The sequence below is a fragment of the Carya illinoinensis genome, chromosome 4 (genome assembly GCF_018687715.1).
Source record: "Carya illinoinensis cultivar Pawnee chromosome 4, C.illinoinensisPawnee_v1, whole genome shotgun sequence".
Taxonomy (NCBI): domain Eukaryota; kingdom Viridiplantae; phylum Streptophyta; class Magnoliopsida; order Fagales; family Juglandaceae; genus Carya; species Carya illinoinensis.
In genome coordinates, this window is record NC_056755.1 from 6,961,412 (window position 1) to 6,983,615 (window position 22,204).

At 39.1% G+C, this 22,204-nt stretch overlaps 2 protein-coding genes across 7 annotated transcripts in view; one reads left to right on the forward strand and one right to left on the reverse strand.

Moving 5' to 3' along the window:
- Positions 1–10,147, forward strand: part of LOC122307297 (MADS-box protein AGL42-like) — a 30,987-nt gene extending 20,840 nt beyond the window's left edge. The window contains exons 4-8 of one of the 6 annotated variants that reach the window (XM_043120079.1): positions 8,719–8,780; positions 8,881–8,980; positions 9,200–9,241; positions 9,334–9,375; positions 9,722–10,147. In XM_043120079.1, coding sequence (XP_042976013.1) covers positions 8,719–8,780; positions 8,881–8,980; positions 9,200–9,241; positions 9,334–9,375; positions 9,722–9,787 — 312 coding nt within the window. In that variant the 3' untranslated portion in view covers positions 9,788–10,147. Of the gene's footprint in view, positions 1–2; positions 8,297–8,718; positions 8,781–8,880; positions 8,981–9,199; positions 9,242–9,333 lie in introns of those variants that run through there. The other 5 variants (XM_043120080.1, XM_043120077.1, XM_043120078.1 and 2 more) reach the window with 5 other exon arrangements.
- Positions 10,148–21,185: 11,038 nt separating this feature from the next.
- LOC122306192 (uncharacterized mitochondrial protein AtMg00810-like) lies at positions 21,186–21,914 on the reverse strand. The gene has a single exon (XM_043118631.1). It carries the CDS (start codon positions 21,912–21,914, stop codon positions 21,186–21,188), a length of 729 nt encoding a protein of 242 aa, XP_042974565.1.
- Between the last annotated feature and the right edge of the window lie 290 nt (positions 21,915–22,204).

The following is a 22,204-nucleotide window of genomic DNA, read 5'->3' on the forward strand; positions in this document are numbered from 1 at the left end:
CCTTTATCTTGGAATTAGCAAGAAAAATACTCGGTGTCGTGTTATTAATGAAAAGAATAGTATTGCTCACTTCATAATGATTTGATAAATTGTTAAGCCTGCCATCAACAACAACCAGAAAAATGATGCTGCTGAAACTTTCTTACACATGCTTTGTTTTTAGCCCTTTGAGTAACTGTTTAGTTAAGCTCAATAATCATGTCTTTTTTCATGGGTTTATATCATATATGTGATATCATGGAATATAAAGAAGTGTTAAATTTCCACAATGAGTTGATAGATAATGGGAGATGTTTAGGCATGTGCTAAATCCTACATAGGTTGTTTACCATGCAGAATTAAGCTTTGATGATGATTATAAGAAAGTCTAACTATATTTATGACTAATTTTGGGGAGGAATCACACTAGAGGTGAGAGGTAGCTCCAATGGTAATTTTGACAAGTTATTTTAAAATATCAGATAGATATTGTGGATAATCTTTCCCTAGTCATGAAAACATATGCTACATGAAGGGTGAGATGAGTAGGTTTTGGAAGTATAGATATCTGTGGTATAATCTAGCAAAAGGTGACATAATGAGAGAATAAGTGCTTCACTTTGGTCCTATTTTTGTTTGTGTGATTCGTGTGGCAAAGCATTCTCAATTCACTCCTTGTAACAAGGTGATTGGAGCTAGGCTGGTGACTAGGGAATCACCAGCAACTTGGAGGCGCAGGAGGAGGAGGAGAGTAATTGATTCGGGAGGAAGAGCTTTGGGAGTTTAGGGCTCCCTTTGGCTGGGCTCGTGGGTCAGTTAGGCTTGGCTCATGGGCCATGGATTTGGGTACTTTGAGTCAATTGTAATAAACTGAATTAATACGGGCTGGGCTTAGTACAGTACATTGTTGTGAGCCCTCTATGCAAGGACGTAGCGTGATTAGTATGTCTGTTATTTTCCTTTGTTATGAGTATTGTAGCCTTAGCTTTACTGCAAGGTAGTTACAATTCTGGAAGCATAAAGCTTCTGTGGGTGGGATGATTCCCGATTATCGAATATTCCAATACAACAGAATTTATTCTTCTTTTTCTTTCTTGCTCTGGAGGTCCTCACCCTCGAAGTGAGTCTTTACTTTTTTCTAAATTCCAGCAGGCGTATAACAATTGGTATCAGAGCCAGGTTCTCCTTGGCTGCTTCATTGACGATGGTGGAAGGTACTAGAATGAACCAGTTGTAGGATGGCTTGAATGGGTTGAAGAAGTCCATAGAATCACAATTTAAGACCTTGGAAACATAGGTGTTGGCATTGAAAAGGCAATCTGATGCAGTGGTCTAGCAGCTCGCAGCATTGACATTGGAACTGCAAAAGAAGAATGCGGGGTATCAGCACCAAGAAGAATCTTCATCAAGAACACGTCATAGGCAGGAGGATACGGGGTAGAACAATGGTGAGTTAATTACAAGGTCAGTAAGGTTGGAGTTTCCTTCTTTCTGTGGGGAGGACCCTTTAACTTGGCTGTATAAAGCCAACCAGTTTTTCATATTCTATAATACATTACCCAACCAGAAACTTAGATTAGCAACCTTTCACATGGAAGGGAAGGCTATGGTGTGGCTTCAGGATATGGAGATTTCAGGGTCCATAACAGATTGGGAAGGCTTTGTTAGGGCTTTCCTCATTAGGTTTGGCCCTAGCACATATGATGATCCTATGGAATCCCTAACTAAGCTAAGGCAAACTGGGTCAATAGAAGAGTATAAGGAGGAGTTTGAAAATCTGTCCAATAGATTGCTTAGGCTGCCAAATCCATCTAAGCTAAGTTGCTTCCTAAGTGGATTAAGAGATGAGATTAGACTATCGATTAAAATGTTTAATCCACCTGATCTTCTAACAGCCTTCAGTTTGGCTAAGATTCAAGAAAAGTTGGTGAGAGTTGGCAAAAAGGTTTTCAGAAACCCCTCGGTTGGAATGGTGGAATCCAGTCAATTTGAAGGAGGTGGTCACCAGGCTGGACAGAATGTCAGTAAGGCCATAGTGCCTATGCAAAAAATTAATTCAGGGCAAATGAAGGAAAGAAGAGAGCGAGGGCTGTGTTATTATTGTGATTCCAAGTGGAATCCGCGGCATAAGTGTAAAAGTCCCAAACTGTTCCTTATAGAAGAGGTGGTGGATGAAGAAGAAGAAAAAGATGGAGAAAAAGAGGTAGTAAATCTGGTGGAGGAAGGAAAAGAATTAGTGGAGCTTACGGAAGTGGGCAAGAAGCCTAAACTATCATTACATGCCTTACTTGGGTCCAATAACCCAAAGACTACGAGGATAAAAGGGAAGTTGGCTGGTCAGTGGGTAGTTGTCCTAATTGATTCGGGCAGCACTCACAACCTCATTGACACTGCGACAAGAAGAAAGTGTCGGCTGAAGGTTTGCAATGAGGACACAATGAAGGTGAAGTTGGCTAATGGTGCAGGAGTAAGGGAGTGCAGATTAAAATCCAAGAAAAATCATTCACTATGGATTTTTTCTTGCTGGAGTTAGTGGGGTGTGATGTTGTCTTAGGGGTTCAATGGCTACAAACTCTGGGCACTATCTCATGGAACTTTAAAAAACTTACCATGCAATTTAACCATCTTGAGCAGGAGGTTCTGTTGTAGGGAATGATGTCCACATAGCTACTGGAGGAGAGTTCCTGTAGTGAACTCTGCAAGTTAGAGAAGAAGGGAACAATACTACAATTAATCAATGAACCAGAGATCAGTACCCCTACGCAGAAGTGCCCCCAGAAGGTTAAAAAAATGTTGGACCAGTTTCATGATGTTTTCCAAGAACCAAAAGGGTTGCCACCATGTAGGGAGCAAGACCATGCAATCAACTTGTTGTTAGGAACACAGCCAATGTCAGTGAGACCATACATGTACCTTTTTTTCCAAAAGAATGAGATTGAGAGAATCATTAAGGAGCTTTTGAATTCTGAGGTAATCCGGCCCAGTCAAAGTCCTTATTTATCCCTTGTTTTATTGGTAAGAAAGGCTGATGGTACAAGGAGAATGTGTGTGGATTATAGAGCCTTGAACCAAGTAACTGTAAAAGATAAATTTCCCATTCCTGTAGTAAAGGAGTTGCTGGATGAATTAAATGGGTCTAAGGTGTTTTCTAAACTAAATTTGAGATCCGGTTACCACCAGATTAGAGTGAAGCCTGAAGACATACATAAAACAGCTTTCCGAACCCAAGAAGGCCACTATGAGTTCTTAGTCATGCCCTTTGGGCTGACTAATGCCCCAGCTACCTTTCAGAATTTGATGAATGAAGTTTTTAGAACTTTTTTGAGAAAATTTGTGTTGGTATTCTTTGATGACATCCTAATCTATAGTAAGGATGAGGAGGAACATTTACAGCACTTACGGGTAATCTTAGAGACCTTGAGGAAGCATCAGTTATTTGCTAAAGGGTCTAAGTGCTGTTTTGCAAGCTTGGAGGTGGGATATTTGGACCATTTAATTTCGGCTCAGGGGGTAAGAACTGATCCTGAAAAATTAAAGGCCATGGTGGAATGGCCAAAACCCTAGTCCATAAAGTCCTTGAGGGGCTTCCTTGGGTTGACAGGGTATTATAGGAGATTTATAAAGAATTATGGAGTGTTGGCTTCCCCATTAACAGCACTGCTTAAAAAGGATAATTTTCATTGGGGGGAGGCAACGGATGAAGCTTTTGTAAGATTGAAACAGGCTGTGAGCAGCCCATCAGTGCTAGCCCTTCCTGATTTTACCAAGAAGTTCGTGATAGAATGTGATGTCTCGGGTAAGGGAATTGGGGCTGTACTCATGCAACAAGGACGGCCCATATCTTTTTTCAGCCAAGCACTCAAGGGGAGGGCCCTCTCCCTACCTACCTATGAAAAAGAGTTGTATTCTCTGGATACAGCTATTCAAAATGGAGACCCTAACTTTTAGGCAGGTCTTTTGTGGTGAGAACTGACCACCATAGCTTAAAATACCTTCTAGATCAGAAAATTGGTACTCCAATGCAGCAAAAGTGGTTGAGTAAAGTGATGGGGTATGACTTCGTGGTGGAGTTTAAAAAAAGGGCTGAAAACAGAGTTGCAGATGCTCTATCTAGACAAGGTGAGGAAGAAGAATTTTCTGTGGCCCTACTATCAGTACCGAGTTTAGATTGGTTGGAAGAGATTAAGGAATGGTATAAGGGTGATCCTAGAGCCCTGGAAATACTGTCCAAGTGCCAACAAGGTCAGGAACCTCAGCATTATTTGGTTAGGGAAGGTGTGCTATACTACAAAGACAGGGTTTATATTGCTAGCAACTCGGAGTTAAAAGGAAGACACTTGGAATTTTTACATGGTAGTTCATGGGGCGGCCATTCGGGAATGGATAAAACCATTCACAAGGTGACCCGAGAATTTTATTGGCCCAAATTGAAATCTGAGGTGAGGGCTTTTGTTAGGAATTGTCCAATTTGTCAGCAGCAAAAAACTGATCATACCCTTCCTAATGGGTTGCTACAACCCCTTCCAGTACCCTCTCAACCATGGACTCACCATGGACTTCATTGAGGGGTTACCAAATGCTAGTGGGTTCAGTCTTTATGGGTGGTGGTGGACCATTTAACTAAGTACAGTCACTTTGTGCCCTTGGGACATCCATACACAACTAAGTCAGTAGCCCAGTTATTTGTGAAACATGTGTTCAAGCTTCATGGATTACCCCAATCGAATGTTTCAGATCGGGACAGTACATTCACTAGTAATTTTTGGAGGGAGCTATTTAAAGCTCAAGGGGCCAAACTAGAGTTTAGCATGGCATACCATCAGCAGACAGACGGGCAATCTGAGGCTGTGAACAAGAGCCTTGAAACTTATTTGAGATGTTTTGTAGGGGATTGGCCGAAGGATTGGGTCAGGTGGGTACCATTAGCTGAGTGGTGGTATAACACCACTCAACACACATCTACAAGGCTCACACCCTTTGAGGCTTTATATGGTTACCAACATCCCAAGCTCATCTCATACGTTCCAGGAACCACTAAGGCAGAGGAAGTTGAAATTGAACGACACAACATCAATAGAGCCCAAGAATGAATGGTGAAATATGCTAATTTAAAAAGGAAAGAGCAGACCTTTACCGTGGGAGATTGGGTGTATTTAAGGTTACAACCTTACCAACAAGTGTTTGTATCATAGCGACGGGATTTGAAGTTAGCACCTCATTTTTATGGGCCATTTCAGGTGGAGGCTAGGGTGGGTGAAGTAGCCTACAAACTGAAACTGCCGGCGTCTTCACAGATACATCCAGTGTTTCATGTCTCACAGTTGAAGAGGAGCTTAGGGGACCGAGTGGTAGTTGCACCAGTACTGCCGCCAGTGAATCAACAGGGAATCCTGCAGTCGGAACTAGTAGAAATATTAAATCGTAGGATTCGGCCAGTGAACAACCGAACCGTGGTGGAATTATTGGTGAAATGGCACGGACAAGAGGAAGAAGATGCTACCTGGGAGAACTACTATAAGCTGAAAGCGGCATTTCCCCACCTTAAGGGCAAGGTGTTTTAAGGGGAGGGCATTGTAACAAGGTGACCGGAGCTGAGGGTGGTGACCAGGGAATCACTAGCAACTCGGAGGCGTAGCAAGAGGAGGAGAGTAATTGATTCGGGAGGCAAAGCTTTGGGAGTTTAGGGCTCTTTTTGGCCGGGCTCGTGGGTCAGTTGGGCTTGGCTCATGGGCCATGGATTTGGGTACTTTAAGTCAATTGTAATAAACTGAATTAATACAGGTTGGGCTTCGTACAGTACATTGTTGTGAGCCCTCTATGCAAGGACTTAGCGTGATTAGTATGTCTGTTATTTTCCTTTGTTACGAGTACTGTAGCCTTAGCTTTACTGCGAGGCAGTTACAATTCTGGAAGCATATAGCTTCCGTGGGTGGGATGATTTCCGATTATCGAATATTCCAATACAACAGAATTTATTCTTCTCTTTCTTTCTTGCTTTGGAGGTCCTCACCCTCAAAGTGAGTCTTTACTTTTTTCTAAATTCCAGCAGGTGTATAACACTCCAACTTGGAGATCAGGTGACTTCCGAAGATAGGGCCAATTGGAAATCTGCCGACGTTCACTAGCTTAATAGGTGGGCTGAGTTTAGTAACAATTATAATTAAGGGCTTGTTATTGTGGAAGAAATGCTTTGTGGTTGTATACCGATTAGAGATCATTGGCTACGCTCAAGGTTTGAAGGAAAAGTCAATATTGATTTTGATGAACATTAGATTGCGTTTCAACCATGATTTTAAACCTATGATTTTGAAAAGTTTAAAACCCTAGTCTGAATCCAAATCCAGATTTAATATATAATCCACATATAAGGGATTTGGATTTTAAAGACCAAATCCAAATCCTTCTGATCTCCAAACCCAGCCACCCCAACACAGTACCATAAAAGAACTATCTCTGGAACTTCTAGCTACACAGCATTAATGATTGGAGTTATGCTATTGTTCATTGGGGCAAAAGTACAGCAAATATTTAATGAATTTAAGGTCTGATTGCCAGAGTGTAGGCGGGAGGAGTGCGTTTTGGGGTTGCCAAGGGGTGATGATAGCTAGGCAAGTTCATGGTGTTGTGAACAGCAGCAGTTTGAGTTAAGAAGAATATGTAATGCTGCTCATATTCAATGTTATGGTCTTAAGAGTTAAACTTTTAACCAAATTAGTACTCAACAGTCTTAAGGCTTTTGGATGATCAATAGTTGAGTTTTTAATAACTGGTATTAGATTAGGGACTACGTCACGAGTTCAATTCACGAATGGGGCAACCTATAGGCTAGATTAAAATCCCTTGGTACTATGTATGGACATGGTATTAAGTCATTGAATACTAATAGATGAGTAAAATCGTCAAAAGGTAAAGGGCCATTACCAGGTTAGTGTCAATAGAGTAGGCCGCCATGGAGTACCACACAACATAGTTCAAATACTCTGAATGAAATACAAAACAAAAATCATGTCCATTTTGCATAAATTGTGTTTACAACATAGATAATTTTAAATTGTGTTTAGAAAAACAAATATTGTTCCTTTGAATGAAGAACTTTGTAAAACAGTATAAAACATCGTTTATAAAAGCTTATGCTAATAATTTACTTTGAGGTTGCGTTTGGATAGAAGAATTCGGATTTAGGTTTGAGTTGGATTTGGATTTCAAATCGACCATGATTTTAAATCTAAGATTTTGAAAAGCTTAAAATCTTGTTTAACTTTGATGCAAAAATTAACGAGAAATTTGGATTTTAAAGCCCTAAATCCGAATCCTCCTTCAAATCTATCCCATCCAAATGCACCATAAATGAAGAGCAAACTTCTCGCTTCGTAACTTTTATTTATATTTTTTTATTTTTTGGCATAGAATACCTTGTCATCTGAAATGATGAGTTTGGAATATCTTTAGGATTTATTAGTTTTTTTTAAACAAACTTGCATTGAAATTAAAAGAGAATACAAGAGTTGAGGGCGGGGGAACCCTGGCAAAAACCCTTTTACAGAAATTGCAATACATGATACAGGACCCGGTCCCTTTTTTCTTGGCCAAGCCAAGGAGGGGACCGCTACAATAGCGGTTATAAAATCTATCTGGTAGATTTTTTGAATCTGGTGGTGATCTGCATTGGTGAAAGAGGCACTGCAACCATTTATTCTAGAGTGGTCGATGAAGATCTTCATATCCATTTTCTGTAGATTCTTGGTTAAGGAAAGCTGAAACATAACTGGACAGCTAGAATCGGATGGTCCATATTGCTAGTGGCTGTATTTCGGAGGAACGTGCACTTGCTGGCAGGGATGGGGCAAAGGGATTTGAGATCTGAAGGATCTAGAGATGGGGAATCCAACTGTGCCGATAGTGTGGTGGAAGGATACCGGAAAATGTGCCGATGTATTAAAAAGTCTCGTGGCTTGGGCAGCGCATGCATGCCAGGTGTCGGTTGTTTGGCAGCTCCTCCACCTGGGTTTTGAAGATTGGCAGCTAGCTAGCACAGTGGTGGGGCATGTGTGACAATCCGAAGGCCGGAATGCGACGAATTGGACATTTTCAATCAAGTGGAAAAGGAAAGGAAAAAAAAAAAAGAGAAGAAAAAGAAATTGTGGACTAGCTGGAGAAAAGAAATTGGAAAAAGCCACTATGTAGTGGCTGAGGAGGAGGAGAGGGAGGGGCTGGGGCTCCCCCTCCCTTCCAGCAAAGGTTTACGGTGGGTGTGGGTTAAAACTCTCTCTTGGGCACTCGGACTCTAGGGCTCTCTCTCTCTCAAGGAAAGCACTGTGTACAACTGATCAGACCTTTCTTAATTGTTCTTTGAGATTGTATTTTTTAGGATTTATTAGTTACTTTCACCTTTAATAGATTATTCTTTTTCAACGACTGAATATAGAAAGTATGCTAACGCTTTATAGCTAGCCATGGCAGTTAAAACATAATGATAAAGATGATAATACCAATAATGCATTTAAGTATCAAAACCAATAACATTGAATGACTCCAATAAATCTTATTCGATGTATGTATCTATTATTACGATGCTGATATAACACTGTAATTCCATGCTAATGATCTAACAATTAAATTAGGCACTTTGAGTTTGATGTGCAGGTTTAACTCTCAAGAACACATATATTTTGACTCCTGAATTCCACAAACAATAAGAATCCATCATTTACCTAATCCTTTGTCATAAAACTATTGCAGGAATTGCGAAGCGAAACTGCCATCATGGAAAAGAAGATTAGACTTCTTGATGTTTCTCAAAGGTTCTTCTCTTGCTTTGGCACTTCTCTCCTTACTATATTTGTTACTTGGATCTTTGACCTGATCAGTCTCATCTTCCACTTTGAAATTTGCTTGTTGTAGGGAACTTTTTGGATATGGTTTAAGTTCTTGCAATTCTGAAGAACTTCAAGAGATAGAGAACCAGCTGGTGCGAAGCTTACACCGGATCAGGGAAACAAAGGTATCAACACAGTTTTCTTCCAGAAATTTTTGACCGGTTGATTTGAAAGGGGGGAGGAAGCTGAGAAGCTAGAAGCCATCTTTTTCCTATATGCCATTCTCAGCAATCAAATATATATTGAAAGATAATAAGCACAACCAAATATCTATCATTTTTCATATGCATTTATAAAACGAATATTATAAAAGCTAACAAAGGGGAAATGGCCTAAATTAACAGGCTTGGATACTGATGGATCACATAAAGCATCTAAAGGAAAAGGTAATATGCCATTGAAGACCAATATATGCTCTCTATTTATAACTTTTTGTTGCATGTCTAACTAATTTCTAATACATTCATTGGAAACTCAGGAGAGACTTCTTTTAGAAGAGAAGGCTATGATCAGCGGAAAGTTGAACCTTCAATATTTCCCTTTAGTACTCACGGCCTATTCATACCCTGCAACTACAAGATACCGTTGACGTGTTTACTGATCTTAGTTCTCTTGCAACTTGGTTTTAAAGTGAATCTGCATGTTTAATTAGTTGGCTTCCCTTCTGGGATTGATCATAAAACAACATTTCCAAACCAAAAATGATATTTTTGCTCTCTTCTCCTGTTGGCAAATCAGGAATCATGACATTTGATATATGGTTGCATGTTGTGTAACTGTGTAGTATTTAAGTTATATACATTTGAGATAGAGTTGTTAGGGATGTAAGTTTTATCACTTTCTTTTTCCAACCCTGGTGACATCAGTGCGGTGCAAAAGATCAGCAGCAGTTACCAGGCGATCAAGAGAGACATAGTGACACTAACCAGTAGGAGTCATCGTCCTAGTAGCCAGGGTTCGGACATAGATCATGCGGAGACTGAATTGTTCATCGGATAGCCAGAAATACGCTGCTTATAATTATAGAAGTGTCCCCTTCGGATCACGTTCTTCCAAAACCCCGAAGATCTGTCATTTCTGATCAACATCTAATATTCTCGAGTCAAGGAGAAGTAGTATACAATTATCGTGTCCCATGCACGGGCCGTATAATATGTAATAACAAGAAGTCAAACAATACTGTTCACTTTGTGACTATTGACTTTATCTCAAATATGTCAGCCTGTTGTGTAATATATATTGCAAAAGTAAGCAATGGTATATAGAAACGGTTTCCTCTCATTTTATCATTATAATTTTTTTAAATTTTTACATAAAATGTAATAAATAATTTAACTTTTTTAAATTTCAAAACAATAATAATATTAAAAAATAATATTTTAATAATATTTTATTTAATTTTAAATTTTTGTTTTAAATAATCTTATCTTATCTCACTATCTGTTCATAGGTTCTTTGTAGGGTTATACACTAAAAACCTCTATAGAGTCTAGAGCCAAAGGTTGTAACCAATACTTTGTGCCTAATTTTGAACTTGTAGGATGTTAGACAGTCGAGGAGTAAGGCGAGTCACCCCCTCTCTCATAGCCTGCGATTTCTAGGTAAACTTGTTGACACGACAAGGGGCTTACACCTATGTTTAATCTCACTACTAAGCAACATTAAATATAAAGAGTAAGAGATATGCAAATTCAGTATTTTAATAAGGTTCAGCCTCACTACTTATATTCGTGCCTCAAACTATCTTTTGAATATTTTCAGATTCACTTTAATGAGGTAGAGATACAAACTTACACCTTTGAGTAATACTACTTCAAAAAAATTGTGTAAAACACTTTCTACATTTACAATTACTTTCCAAGTGGTGATTGAACTATTGTCCATGTAGAACTCATACTACACTCACAAGAATTACGCACACTATTTTACTGTTTATATATGAGCTGATACTTGGTAGGTTATCAGAGTTTACTCCTCAATAAGTGAAATGAAAATAGTACAACACAAACTATATATTTATCAAAATGAACAAGTATTAAGGCTCAATGATAGAAAATAGAGATTGAAAATTTTTGATGAATAAATGTTGTAAAAAGTTTGAAGTTGTTGTGTTATTTTGAAGATCTCAAATGAACTTTTTTTAGACATATGAGACTTCCTTTTCAAATTTCAAGCTTTTAAACATATCGTGCATATGTGAAAAATGATAATCAATCATCTTTCAAATTTCAAATATCAAACTTTTGAACATATTATGCACATGTCAAAAATATCAATCAATTATTTTTCAAATTTCAAACTTTTAATCATATTGTGCACATATTGAAAAATGACGACCAATCATTTTTCAAATTTCAAACTTCAAATTTCAATTTCAAACTTGAAATTTTCAATCATATCATGCACATATGAAAGATGAAAATTAATCATATTTCAAATTTTTAAATTTTAAACTTTTAATCAATATCGTGCATATGTTGAATATGACAATCAATTATTTTTCAAATTTTAAAAAATATCATACACAAAAAATGCAAATTAATGTTTTATGAGAAAAAATTCTTTTTGAGCCTTAAAACTTTTTTGAATTTTGAAAACAATATACAAAATTACTCTTTAAGAATTTTATTTGTAAGCTTATACATTTTCTTGCTCATGCTTGATTAGCTGATGTCCTTGATTCCTTTTAAGCATGAAACTCTTTTATGCTTGAATTAGTATTTTATCATCAAAATCCATAAGTAAATGTAGAGTTAATGATGCTTGAAACCTTGAGTTTAATACAAACAACATCAAACCAAAAACAAAGTAAACTTAAAAAATATAATATAAAAATAGTATATCAAGGAGAACGAGGAGGATGAGGAAAATATGAGGAAGGAAGAAAGGGAGGAGGAGGAGAGAAGAAGAGAAGAAATTAATAATAAAAAGAATATAATAAAATCTTTTGCAGCAAGATTATTTGTAGTAATAATTGACAATAAACACCTTATAATATACATTGCAAACATAATGCCTCAATGGACACAAATATATAAATAACAAAAACCACAATACATCTACAAATCCCCTAGAAAGTACATAAACATAGCAAGTTCTATCTCTCAAGAATCCCTACAAAGTTCATTGTTATACTCTTAAAACTGCATCAAACATGGAAAATCTGCACTATTAAACTAAACCTATATAACCACAAATTTTGAAACTAAAGGAAGAGTATGATTAATCAACAAGGAAAACTAACAAACCTTGAGTGAATGAAAGACAACATTTGAGCTTCATTGCTACCAAAACGAGCTAAAATAAAATAAAATAGAAATATAAGTATATACCCAAGAAATCTACCGTCAATTAGAACTAGAAAATAGAAAAATAAGTACCCAAAAAAAATCTTTTTTTCATCCTTTCATCTGAGCATCAAAATGAAAGGTGTTCATGAATGAAAGGCTAAGACTTGTAAATAATATTTTGTACAATTAAAGAATGAGTAGAAAATGTCATCTATAGACCTACAGAGTGTCTGCCTCCATTGTTTCATACCTGAAGGCTGCCAACTATGCATAACCAATCGAGGTTGTAGATGCTAATGCCTCTTCTACAAATCTCAAGATTTGCCAACTAAAATTGGAACCCTTAAGAATTGGAAAATGAGTACAAAATTTCTAATCATGTCTAAACAAAAACAGTTTAATCTTTTAAAACATAACATACAAATAGTACTAAGAGGAGAAGGAAGATGAGGAGGATGAGGAGACTAGAAGAGAAGGAGGATGCGGAAGAGTTAAAGAGAAGGAGGAAAAGCAAAAGAGGAGCAAGAGGAAGAGATGAGCAGGAGGAGGATAAGGAAGCGATGAGGGCGTAAGAAAATATTCTACTATCATATTATTTTTAGCAGTAATTCAATAGAAGAAAATTACTTCATAATATGCCTAAATAGTGTCTCATAAAGAACACAAAATAGATAAACAACAAAAACCTAAAATGGTTACTTGGCCTTATAAAATACATAAATATAGCAAGTACTTTTTGTAAGAAATCTGTACAAAGTTCATTACTACATTGTTAAAACTGCATCAATTGGTATGCAAAACCTACAATTATTAGACAAACCTACAAAATTACAAATTTTGCAACTTGTGGAAGAGTTATGATTAATGAAGGACAAAGTTTGACGTTCATAGCTATCAAAACCATATAAAAATAATATAAAATTCAAAATTCAAGACAACAAGCTCAAAAGAGACATAAAGCTTCTAACATAATATGTTTGCTTATTTCCTGCGCAAAATATGACCATTGTCATGTCATAAAATAGTTGTTGAAAGGTTTTAGTATAAAGTGTGCAACTACCCTTTATCATCGTACAACATATCTTATCATACAAAGATTGATAAAACAACACTAATTCTAAAATATGTCGTCAAACTATTTACCTTTATCGCCTAATGATTATGATTTCAACTAGAAAATATAAATTTAAATATCCTTGACACCTTTTTGCATCCTTTTATCTTAGCATCAAAATGAAAAGTCTTCTTGAAAAAAAGCTGAAACCAGTAAATAGTATTTTAAATAAAAAAAATGGGTATTACAAAATATAATCTACAGACTTAGAGAGCGTCTACTTCCTTTGGATCAAAGATTAAGGTTAGTCACTAAGCCTATTCAATCAAGGTTGTAGATGCCTAAGGCCTCATCTAGAAATCTCAAGCTTTTGCAATTAAAATTTAAAACCTGTCAGAATCGAAAAGTAAATTATAAATTTCTAAATACATCTAACTACAAACAATCTATTATGTAAAAATATAATATACAAATAGTATATCCAAGAGGAGAATGATGAGGACGAGGAGGGGGAAGAGGTGAGGAGAATGAGGAAGAAAAGGGGAGGTGGACGATGAGGTAGAGATGAGGAAGAGGAAGTGAGAATGATGAGGATGATGAGAAAGAGAGGAGAAGGACAATGAGAAAGAGATAACGAGGAGGACGAGAGGAAGAATACGATTAGGTGGAGGAAGAAAGGAAGAGAAGGATGAGGAGGAGGATGACGCCGGACAGAATAGCGATTATCTTGCAGGCTAGTTCCAACAGATGATTCACAGGAGAAAAATCGCCCAAAACCAGAGAGAAAAGTCTCTAGGGTTTAACGGAATATTATAAAATCAAGCAATCATCCAAATCAGTCCACAAGCCGGACTGTTATAGCCAAAATTCGTGTTTATCCGAATTTTGTCAACAATAGCAAAATCTCAGAAATCACTCTAAATTGAAATTTGAAATAAAATAAGCAATCTGCAAAAAATCCAGCCCAAATCGGGTTTAAAATGACTTCCTAACTGATAAGCGAAATATTACCATAAATAGTAAAAAATAACTAAAACTAGTAATTCGGAGGGGAAAACAGCAGAATTTGAGGTCCAAAAAAAGGCACATGGAGCCAAAGTTATGGCCAAAAGACTGAAACACACTCAAAATAGCTTTCTGAATTGGGGTCTTATGTGCGATTCTGACACACGTAGCCAAAGTTATGGCCAAAAGACTGAAACGCACTCAAACGGCCCCAATGAGGAACACATCACAATCAATTCCCGCCTTTGCGCTGATCTGCCAACTCATGGTATCTCAGCGCCATCAAGGTACAATCTGACAGCTCAGCATCATCTGTCTCGAATCGCCCTGCATCAGTCGCCCTGGGTTGGAAAGAACTCGTCCTCGAGTTCAGAGTAGTGTCATCAGAATCGACAAAACAAGGACTTAGGTGCTTCACATTAAAGACATCAGAAGTCTTCAAGTGACTGGGAAGGCGCAACCTGTAAGCGTTATCATTGATCTTCTGCACGACCTCACAAGGTCCAATCTTCCGATCCTTAAGCTTATTATACTCGCCAACAGGAAAACGATCACGAGTTAATACAGCCCAAACAAAATCACCAACATCAAAAAGTACCTGACGACGATGACTGTCAACCCGAGTCTTGTACTTGGTATTGCTCTCATGAATGGTCTGTTTCACCTGCTCATGGATACCCCGAAGATGCTCTGCCATCTCATCTGCTTTAGGATTTAAACGTCCTATACATGGAATAGGGGCTAAGTCCAGCACCCCGGATGGGTTCTGACCATAGACAATTTCAAATGGGCTTAAGCCTGTGGTTCTGTTTTTTGATCTGTTGTAGGCAAATTCTGCTTGAGGCAATGCCAAATCCCACTGCTTCGGCTTAGTTCTTGCCAAACATCTCAAAAGGTTGCCCAAACTCCGGTTCACCACCTCGGTCTGGCCATCCGTCTGGGGGTGTTAGGCACTACTAAAATTCAACTGTGTGCCCAGTTTCCCCCACAAGCTCTTCCAGAAATGACTGATGAACTTGGTATCACGATTTGAAGTGATGGATCGAGGAACACCATGTAAACGCACAATCTCCCGAAAATAAAGATGGGCAATCCGGACAGCATCCATAGTCTTCCTGCAAGCCACAAAATGGGCCATCTTGGAAAACCTGTCAACCACAACAAAGATAGAATCCGAGGCCCTTTGGGTGCGGGGTAAGCTCAATACAAAATCCATGCTGACATCGAACCAAGGAGCTTCAGGAACAGGTAAGGGAGTGTACAAGCCCGCATTGGTGAGAACTCCCTTAGACCGCTGGCACACATAACAACGGTCCACATAATGGGCCACATCACTAGTCAACTTGGGCCAATAAAAGTCAGAAGAGATGAGGGCCAAGGTCTTATCTCGGCCAAAGTGTCCCTCATTATGAAGCTCACTTATAATTTGCTGTCTCAATGAACAATCTGGAATGCACAACTGTAATCCACAAAACAGATACCCATTATGCAAAATAAAATCATGACGATGACCATCAGTTACCTCCTGAAATATCCTTCCAAAGGAAGGATCAGCTGCATACATATCTGTGAACGTCTCAAAGCCTGAAACTTTGGTACTCATGGTGGTGAGGAGTAAGGTACGACAGCTCAAGGCATCTGCGACGCGGTTTAGACTCCCTGCTTGGTGCCTCAGCGTAAAGGTGAATTCTTGCAAGTATGTCACCCACTTGGCATGACGTCTACTCAGCTTGTGTTGGCCATTGATGTACTTCAGGGCCTCATGATCGGTAAACAGAATAAACTCCTTCTGTACTAGGTAGTGACGCCAATGCTTCAGGGACTGAACTATGGCATAGAACTCCAGATCATAAGTGGAATAATTTTTTTGTGATCCCGATAGCTTCTCACTGAAAAAAGCAACCGGACGACTTGCCTGACTCAGAACACCACCAATGCCAACGCCAGATGCATCACAATTTACCTCGAACACTTTGTCAAAATCAGGGAGTGCCAAAACTGGTGCCTCGGTCATCTTCTGCTTGACCAGTTGAAAACTGGCCTCTGCCTCCTCAGACCACTGGAAATCCCGCCCCTTGAGGCACTCTGTGATAGGGGCAATCAGAGTACTGAAATTTCTAATGAACCGGCGGTAGAAAGATGCCAATCCATGGAAACTTCGAATGTCATGTAAGGTCCTTGGTCTGGGCCAGTCCAAGACTGCATCTATCTTTGACTGATCTGCATGAACACCATCAGTAGACACAACAAAACCAAGAAAAGTCACAGAAGTAGTGAAGAAAGAACACTTCTTCTGATTGACAAACAGGCACTCCGTTTTCAGCATCTCAAAAACAGCACAGAGGTGATCGAAGTGTGAAGCCCATGTCGGACTATAAATGAGGATATCATCGAAGTAAACTACAACGAATTTCCCCATAAAAGGCCGCAAGACCTGATGCATAAATCTCATGAACGTGCTGGGCGCATTGGATAGCCCAAAAGGCATGACCATCCACTCATACAACCCTTGTGGCGTCTTAAATGCCGTCTTCCACTCATCTCCAGGCCTTATTCTGATCTGGTGGTATCCGCTTTTAAGGTCAATTTTTGAGAAGACCTTAGAACCGGATAGCTGATCCAACATATCATCTAGACGGGGAATCGGAAACCGGTACTTCACTGTAATTCTGTTGATCGCTCGGCTGTCAACACACATACGCCAAGAACCATCTTTCTTTGGCACTAGCAGGGCAGGGACTGCACATGGGCTTATACTCTCTCGGATATAGCCCCTCTCCAACAACTCTACCACTTGTCGCTGCAACTCTTCAGCCTCCTTGGGACTGAGGCGATATACTGGTCAATTCGGCAAACTTGACCCAGGAACAAGGTCAATTTGATGCTGAATATCCCTCATAGGCGGTAGCCCAGGAGGAAGATCCTCTGGCATCAAGTCAGAGAATTCTGCTAGCAGCCGCTGCACCTCTACTGGTAAATCTGTATCCACGTCTACTGCACTATTCTTGCAAGGTAGTAAAGCATAGACCACGCCTCCATGCTCAATCTCATCTAAAAACCTGGACATTGAAAGCAGGTTAGTATTATTGGCTACCGGGGTAGGAGTGAGTCCTTCCTGCCGGGGCGCCAACACAATCTTTTTTCCCTTGATGTTAAGGGAATACGTATTCTTCCGTCCATCATGAATGACACTGCGATCATACTGCCAAGGTCGACCCAACAATACATGACACGCATCCATAGACACAACATCACACCAGGCATTATCGAAATATTTTCTACCAATTGAAAAAGACACGAGGCATCGCCTATCAACTGTTACCTCACTGCCTTTATTTAGCCATGACAACTTGTATGGCTTAGGATGACGGTCCGTCTTCAACTGCAATTTCTGGACAACCTCCTCGGACACTACATTCTCACAACTGCCGCTGTCAATGATCATTTTACAGACTTTATCTGCAACTGTGCAGGTCGTGTGAAAAATATTGGTTCTTAACCAATCGTCCCCTGAATCGCCCTTGGGAGTCAGTAGACTCTTGCGAACGACCAAAGTCTCATGACCATCTCCATACAGCAAATCATCAGTCTCATCATCGTCATACATGGGCTCGCCACTCTCCTCAGTCTCGTCTACCACGTTTTCCTCAATCAACAAATGTTTGCCCTTTTGATTAGCAGGCTTCCTGCAATCAGTCGCCCTATGCTCCTGTTCACCACAACGAAAACATCTAATAGTAGGGTTAGAATTACCCTGCGGGGATTGCTGGACAGGACGGGAATCCTGAGGGCGAACTGGCCGGCTGTTTTGATCGCTCCTAATCACTGGTCTCCTGTTTTGCTGTTTTTCAACAGCAAGTGCACGCTGGTAGGCCTCCGAAACATTCCACAGTGAATGAAGGCTGAGGACATCTTGCAAGGGCTGGCGCAAACCCCCCAAATACCGCGCCACCATCTGCTCCTCCATCTCAGATAAATCGTTCCGGGCGACCAATTGGTAAAACTCCTCCGTGTAATCATCGACTGATCGCGCGCCTGCCTCAACGCATGAAGTCGCTGAAACAAGGTTTGCGTGTAGTCGAAGGGAAGGAAGTGACCCTTCATCTTCTTCTTCATCTTCTCCCAATCAGTGATCTTGGCCTTGCCCTGCCTGTCTCGTGAACGTCGCAACTGCTCCCACCACGCAGATGCTCTGCCCTTGAGTTTGATGGCGATCAGTTTCACTTTCACACGATCGGGGACTTCCTTATAATAAAAAATACGCTCCACTTCATTAATCCAATCCACGAATCCCTCGGCCTGTAACGTACTAGAAAACTCAGGCAGATCGACCTGAAAATCGAGGTCTCCATGACGCTCCTCCCGACCACGGTGCTCCCGAAATAGAGCACGATTGTGATATGGGTTTTCGAAAGTGGAATTAGAATCGTGATCAGAGGCCTCACAATCCTCGAAATCCTGCGCCGCCAGGCGCTGGGTTAATTCTTCAACTTGCCTTTACAAATCCTCAATCATCGCATCCTGAACGTTGCGATCACGGCGTTGGGCTTCCTCATTCGGAACCTGCCCACGACAACCACGACCACGACCACCAGCCATTGAAACTGGTGAAATTTCCCAGGAAGATGTTGAAGCTCTGATGCCAACTGACGCCGGACAGAATAGCGATTATCCTGCAGGCTAGTTCCAACAGATGGTTCACAGGAGAAAAATCGCCCAAAACCAGAGAGAAAAGTCTCTAGGGTTTAATGGAATATTATAAAATCAAGCAATCATCCAAATCAGTCCACAAGCCGGACTGTTATAGTCAAAAATCGTGTTTATCCGAATTTTGCCAAAAATAGAAAAATCTCAGAAATCACTCTAAATTGAAATTCGAAATAAAATAAGCAATCTGCAAAAAATTCGGCTCAAATCAGGTTTAAAATGGCTTCCTAACTGACAAGCGAAATATTACCATAAATAGTAAAAAATAACTAAAACTAGTGATTTGGAGGGGAAAACAGCAGAATTGGAGGTCGAAAAAAAGGCACATGGAACCATGCTCAATGTGGACAGCGTATGCGCCGAAAAGAGCTTTTCGAATTGGGGTCTTATGTGCGATTCTGACACCCGTAGCGCCAAAGTTATGGCTAAAAGACTGAAACGCACTCAAAACGGCCCCAATGAGGAACACATCACAATCAATTCCTGCCTTTGCGCTGATCTGCCAACTCATGGTATCTCAGCACTATCAAGGTGCAATCTGACAGCTCAGCATCATCTGTCTCGGATCCCCCTGCATCAGAGGAGGAAGAGAGGAATATGACAATGAGGAAGAGAGGAGGAAGAGAGGAGAGGAGGAAGAGAGAAAGAAATGAGGAGGAGGATGATGAGGATTGGAAGCGACGAGAAATAAGTAATAAAAAGTATACAAGAAAATCTTCTGTTGTTATTTTATTTTAGCACTAATTGACTATAAAAAAAATAATAAAAAATAATAAAAAAAACAACACCTTATAATATGCATTGTATACATAATGTCTAACAAATAACACAATAGATAAACAACAAAAACCAAAATATATTTACTTAGCTTTATAAAATATATAAACATAGCAAGTACCTTTTGTCAAAAAATTTTATGAAGTCTATTTCTATAGTGTTGAAACTGCATCAATCGGCATGAAAAACCTGCACTATTAGACAAATCTATTGAACCACAAATTTTGCAACTTGTGAAAGAGTTATGATTAATAAAGGACAAAGTTTGAGATTCATAGCTATCAAAATAATATAAAAATAATATAAAATTCAAAGTTCATGACAACAAGCTCAAAAGATCGAGACATAAGCATCTAACATAATATACCTACTTATTTCCTGGGCAGAATACGACGATTATCTTGTCATAATATAGTTGTTGAAAGCTGTTAGTATAAAGTGTAACCTTTCATCATCGTCAAATATATCTTATCTTATAAAAAATAATAGAATGACACTAATTCTAAAATCTACTGTCAAACAAATTTACCTTTACCCTCTTAAAGATGATTATAATTTCAACCAAAAAAAAAACAGAAATTTAAATACCAAAAATAACTTTTTTGCATCCTTTCATCTTAGTATCAAAATGAAAGGTCTTCATAATGAAGGGCCAAAACTGTAAATAGCATCTTATATAAAAAAACCATAGCCTCCACCCCTTCTTCCACTCAGCTTCTTCCTCTCCTGGTGCACCATCATTTGTGTACGGAAAAATGTGTTTTTATGTGTTAGAAGAAAATCAACACAAGTCGATGATTGAGAAATCTCACCACACTTCTACCATGAGAGTAGTATTGTATTTATATTCAAAGATTGTGTACAGAGACTGTATAAGCTATAGCTATACATGGTAATAGACAGTTGTGTATTCTAAACAAAGTAAGACTTAACAAATTACAACAGCAAATTACAAGGAGTAAAATCTGCACTATAATCAGTCTGCTACACTCTCGGCATCCATATTTGTCATGTTGTCATCCATATCAACAGTTTCTATTTCAAGAATATTGTTGATTGAATGATGAATGTTACCATCCGCCCTCAAACTATGCTCAGTAACTAGGCATAGTTTATGCTTGAGCTTGTCCAAGTCATATCGGGTTTGTGGCTTGGTGAAGACATCTGCAATCTGAGTTGAAGTTGAGATATGTCGAGTGGTTAACAATTCAAGAGAGACTCTTTCCCTGATATAATGATAATCTAACTCAATGTGTTTACTTCTAGCATGAAACACAACATTTACAGTCATGAACAATGAACTTAACTGGAGGTTTCATCAATGTTACTTGAAGATCACGGAGAATAAAAGTAAGCCATGTGATTTCTGCAGCAGTTTGGGCCATGGCCCTGTATTCAGTCTTTGAGCTTGAGCGAAAGAATGTTGGTTGTTTCTTTGCACTCTAAGAAATAATGTTACTGCTAAGATATGTACGTACAGAAACTAGTTGTGGAACATCATATTTGTGGATAGCCAGCCCAATCAGCATCCGAGAAGGCATAAAGATCCAATGTACTTGAGTGCTGAATATGCAAACCATGGTGGACAGTCCCTTTGATATATCGCAAAATCCTTCTTACCATTGTGAAATGGTCTTGTGTTGGAGCATGCATAAATTGAGAAACATAATTAACACTAAATGAAATGTCAGGACGTGTGAGTGTTAAATATTGTAATGCACCAACTAGAGATCGATAGGTGTGAGCATCACAAAGTGCTATTGAATCCGTGACTGTTTTGAACTTTTGAGTCATTGGATTATGAATTGGTTTGCAATCTCTCATCAATGCACGATCAAGCAGATCAATAGCATACTTAGATTGGTGTAGTACAAGGCCATCTAAAACAGAAGTAACTTCAATTCCCAAAAAATAATGAAGTGCACCAAGGCCCTTCATTGCAAATTTAGTGTGCAACACAGCTATGAACAGATCAATTAACTGATCTGAGGAACCCGTGAGGATGATATCATCTACATATAAAAGTAGTACCAAGGTGCCATGAGCCGAATGTTTGATAAATAGACTTGGATCAACTGTACGGAAGAAAAAACCAAATTCAAGTAGAAATGAGCCAAATCTATCAAACCAAACTCTTGGAGCTTGCTTTAACCCATAAATAGCCTTATGAAGTAAGCACACATGACCATATTTTTCCTGGTTCACAAAGTCAGGAGGCTGCTCCATGAATATATTTTCTGACTAGAGTCCATGCAAGAATGCATTTTTCACATCTAACTATCTAATACTCTAGTGTTGTATTATTGCTAGTGAGATGATTATCTGAATAGTAGTTGGTTTAACTACAGGAGAATAAGTCTATGTGAAGTCTACACCATCTACTTGATGAAAACCTTTAGCTACCAGCCTTGCCTTTAGGCATTGCAATGATCCATCAGGGTTGATTTTGGGTGTTAGTACCCAACCTGAGCCAACCACATTCATTGTGGAATTTCTTGGAACAAGAGACTATGTCT

What these genes read in the sequence shown, in the direction of transcription:
- LOC122306192 (XM_043118631.1), bottom strand. Translation starts at nt 21,914, where the DNA reads ATGGAGCAGCCTCCTGACTTTGTGAACCAGGAAAAATATGGTCATGTG.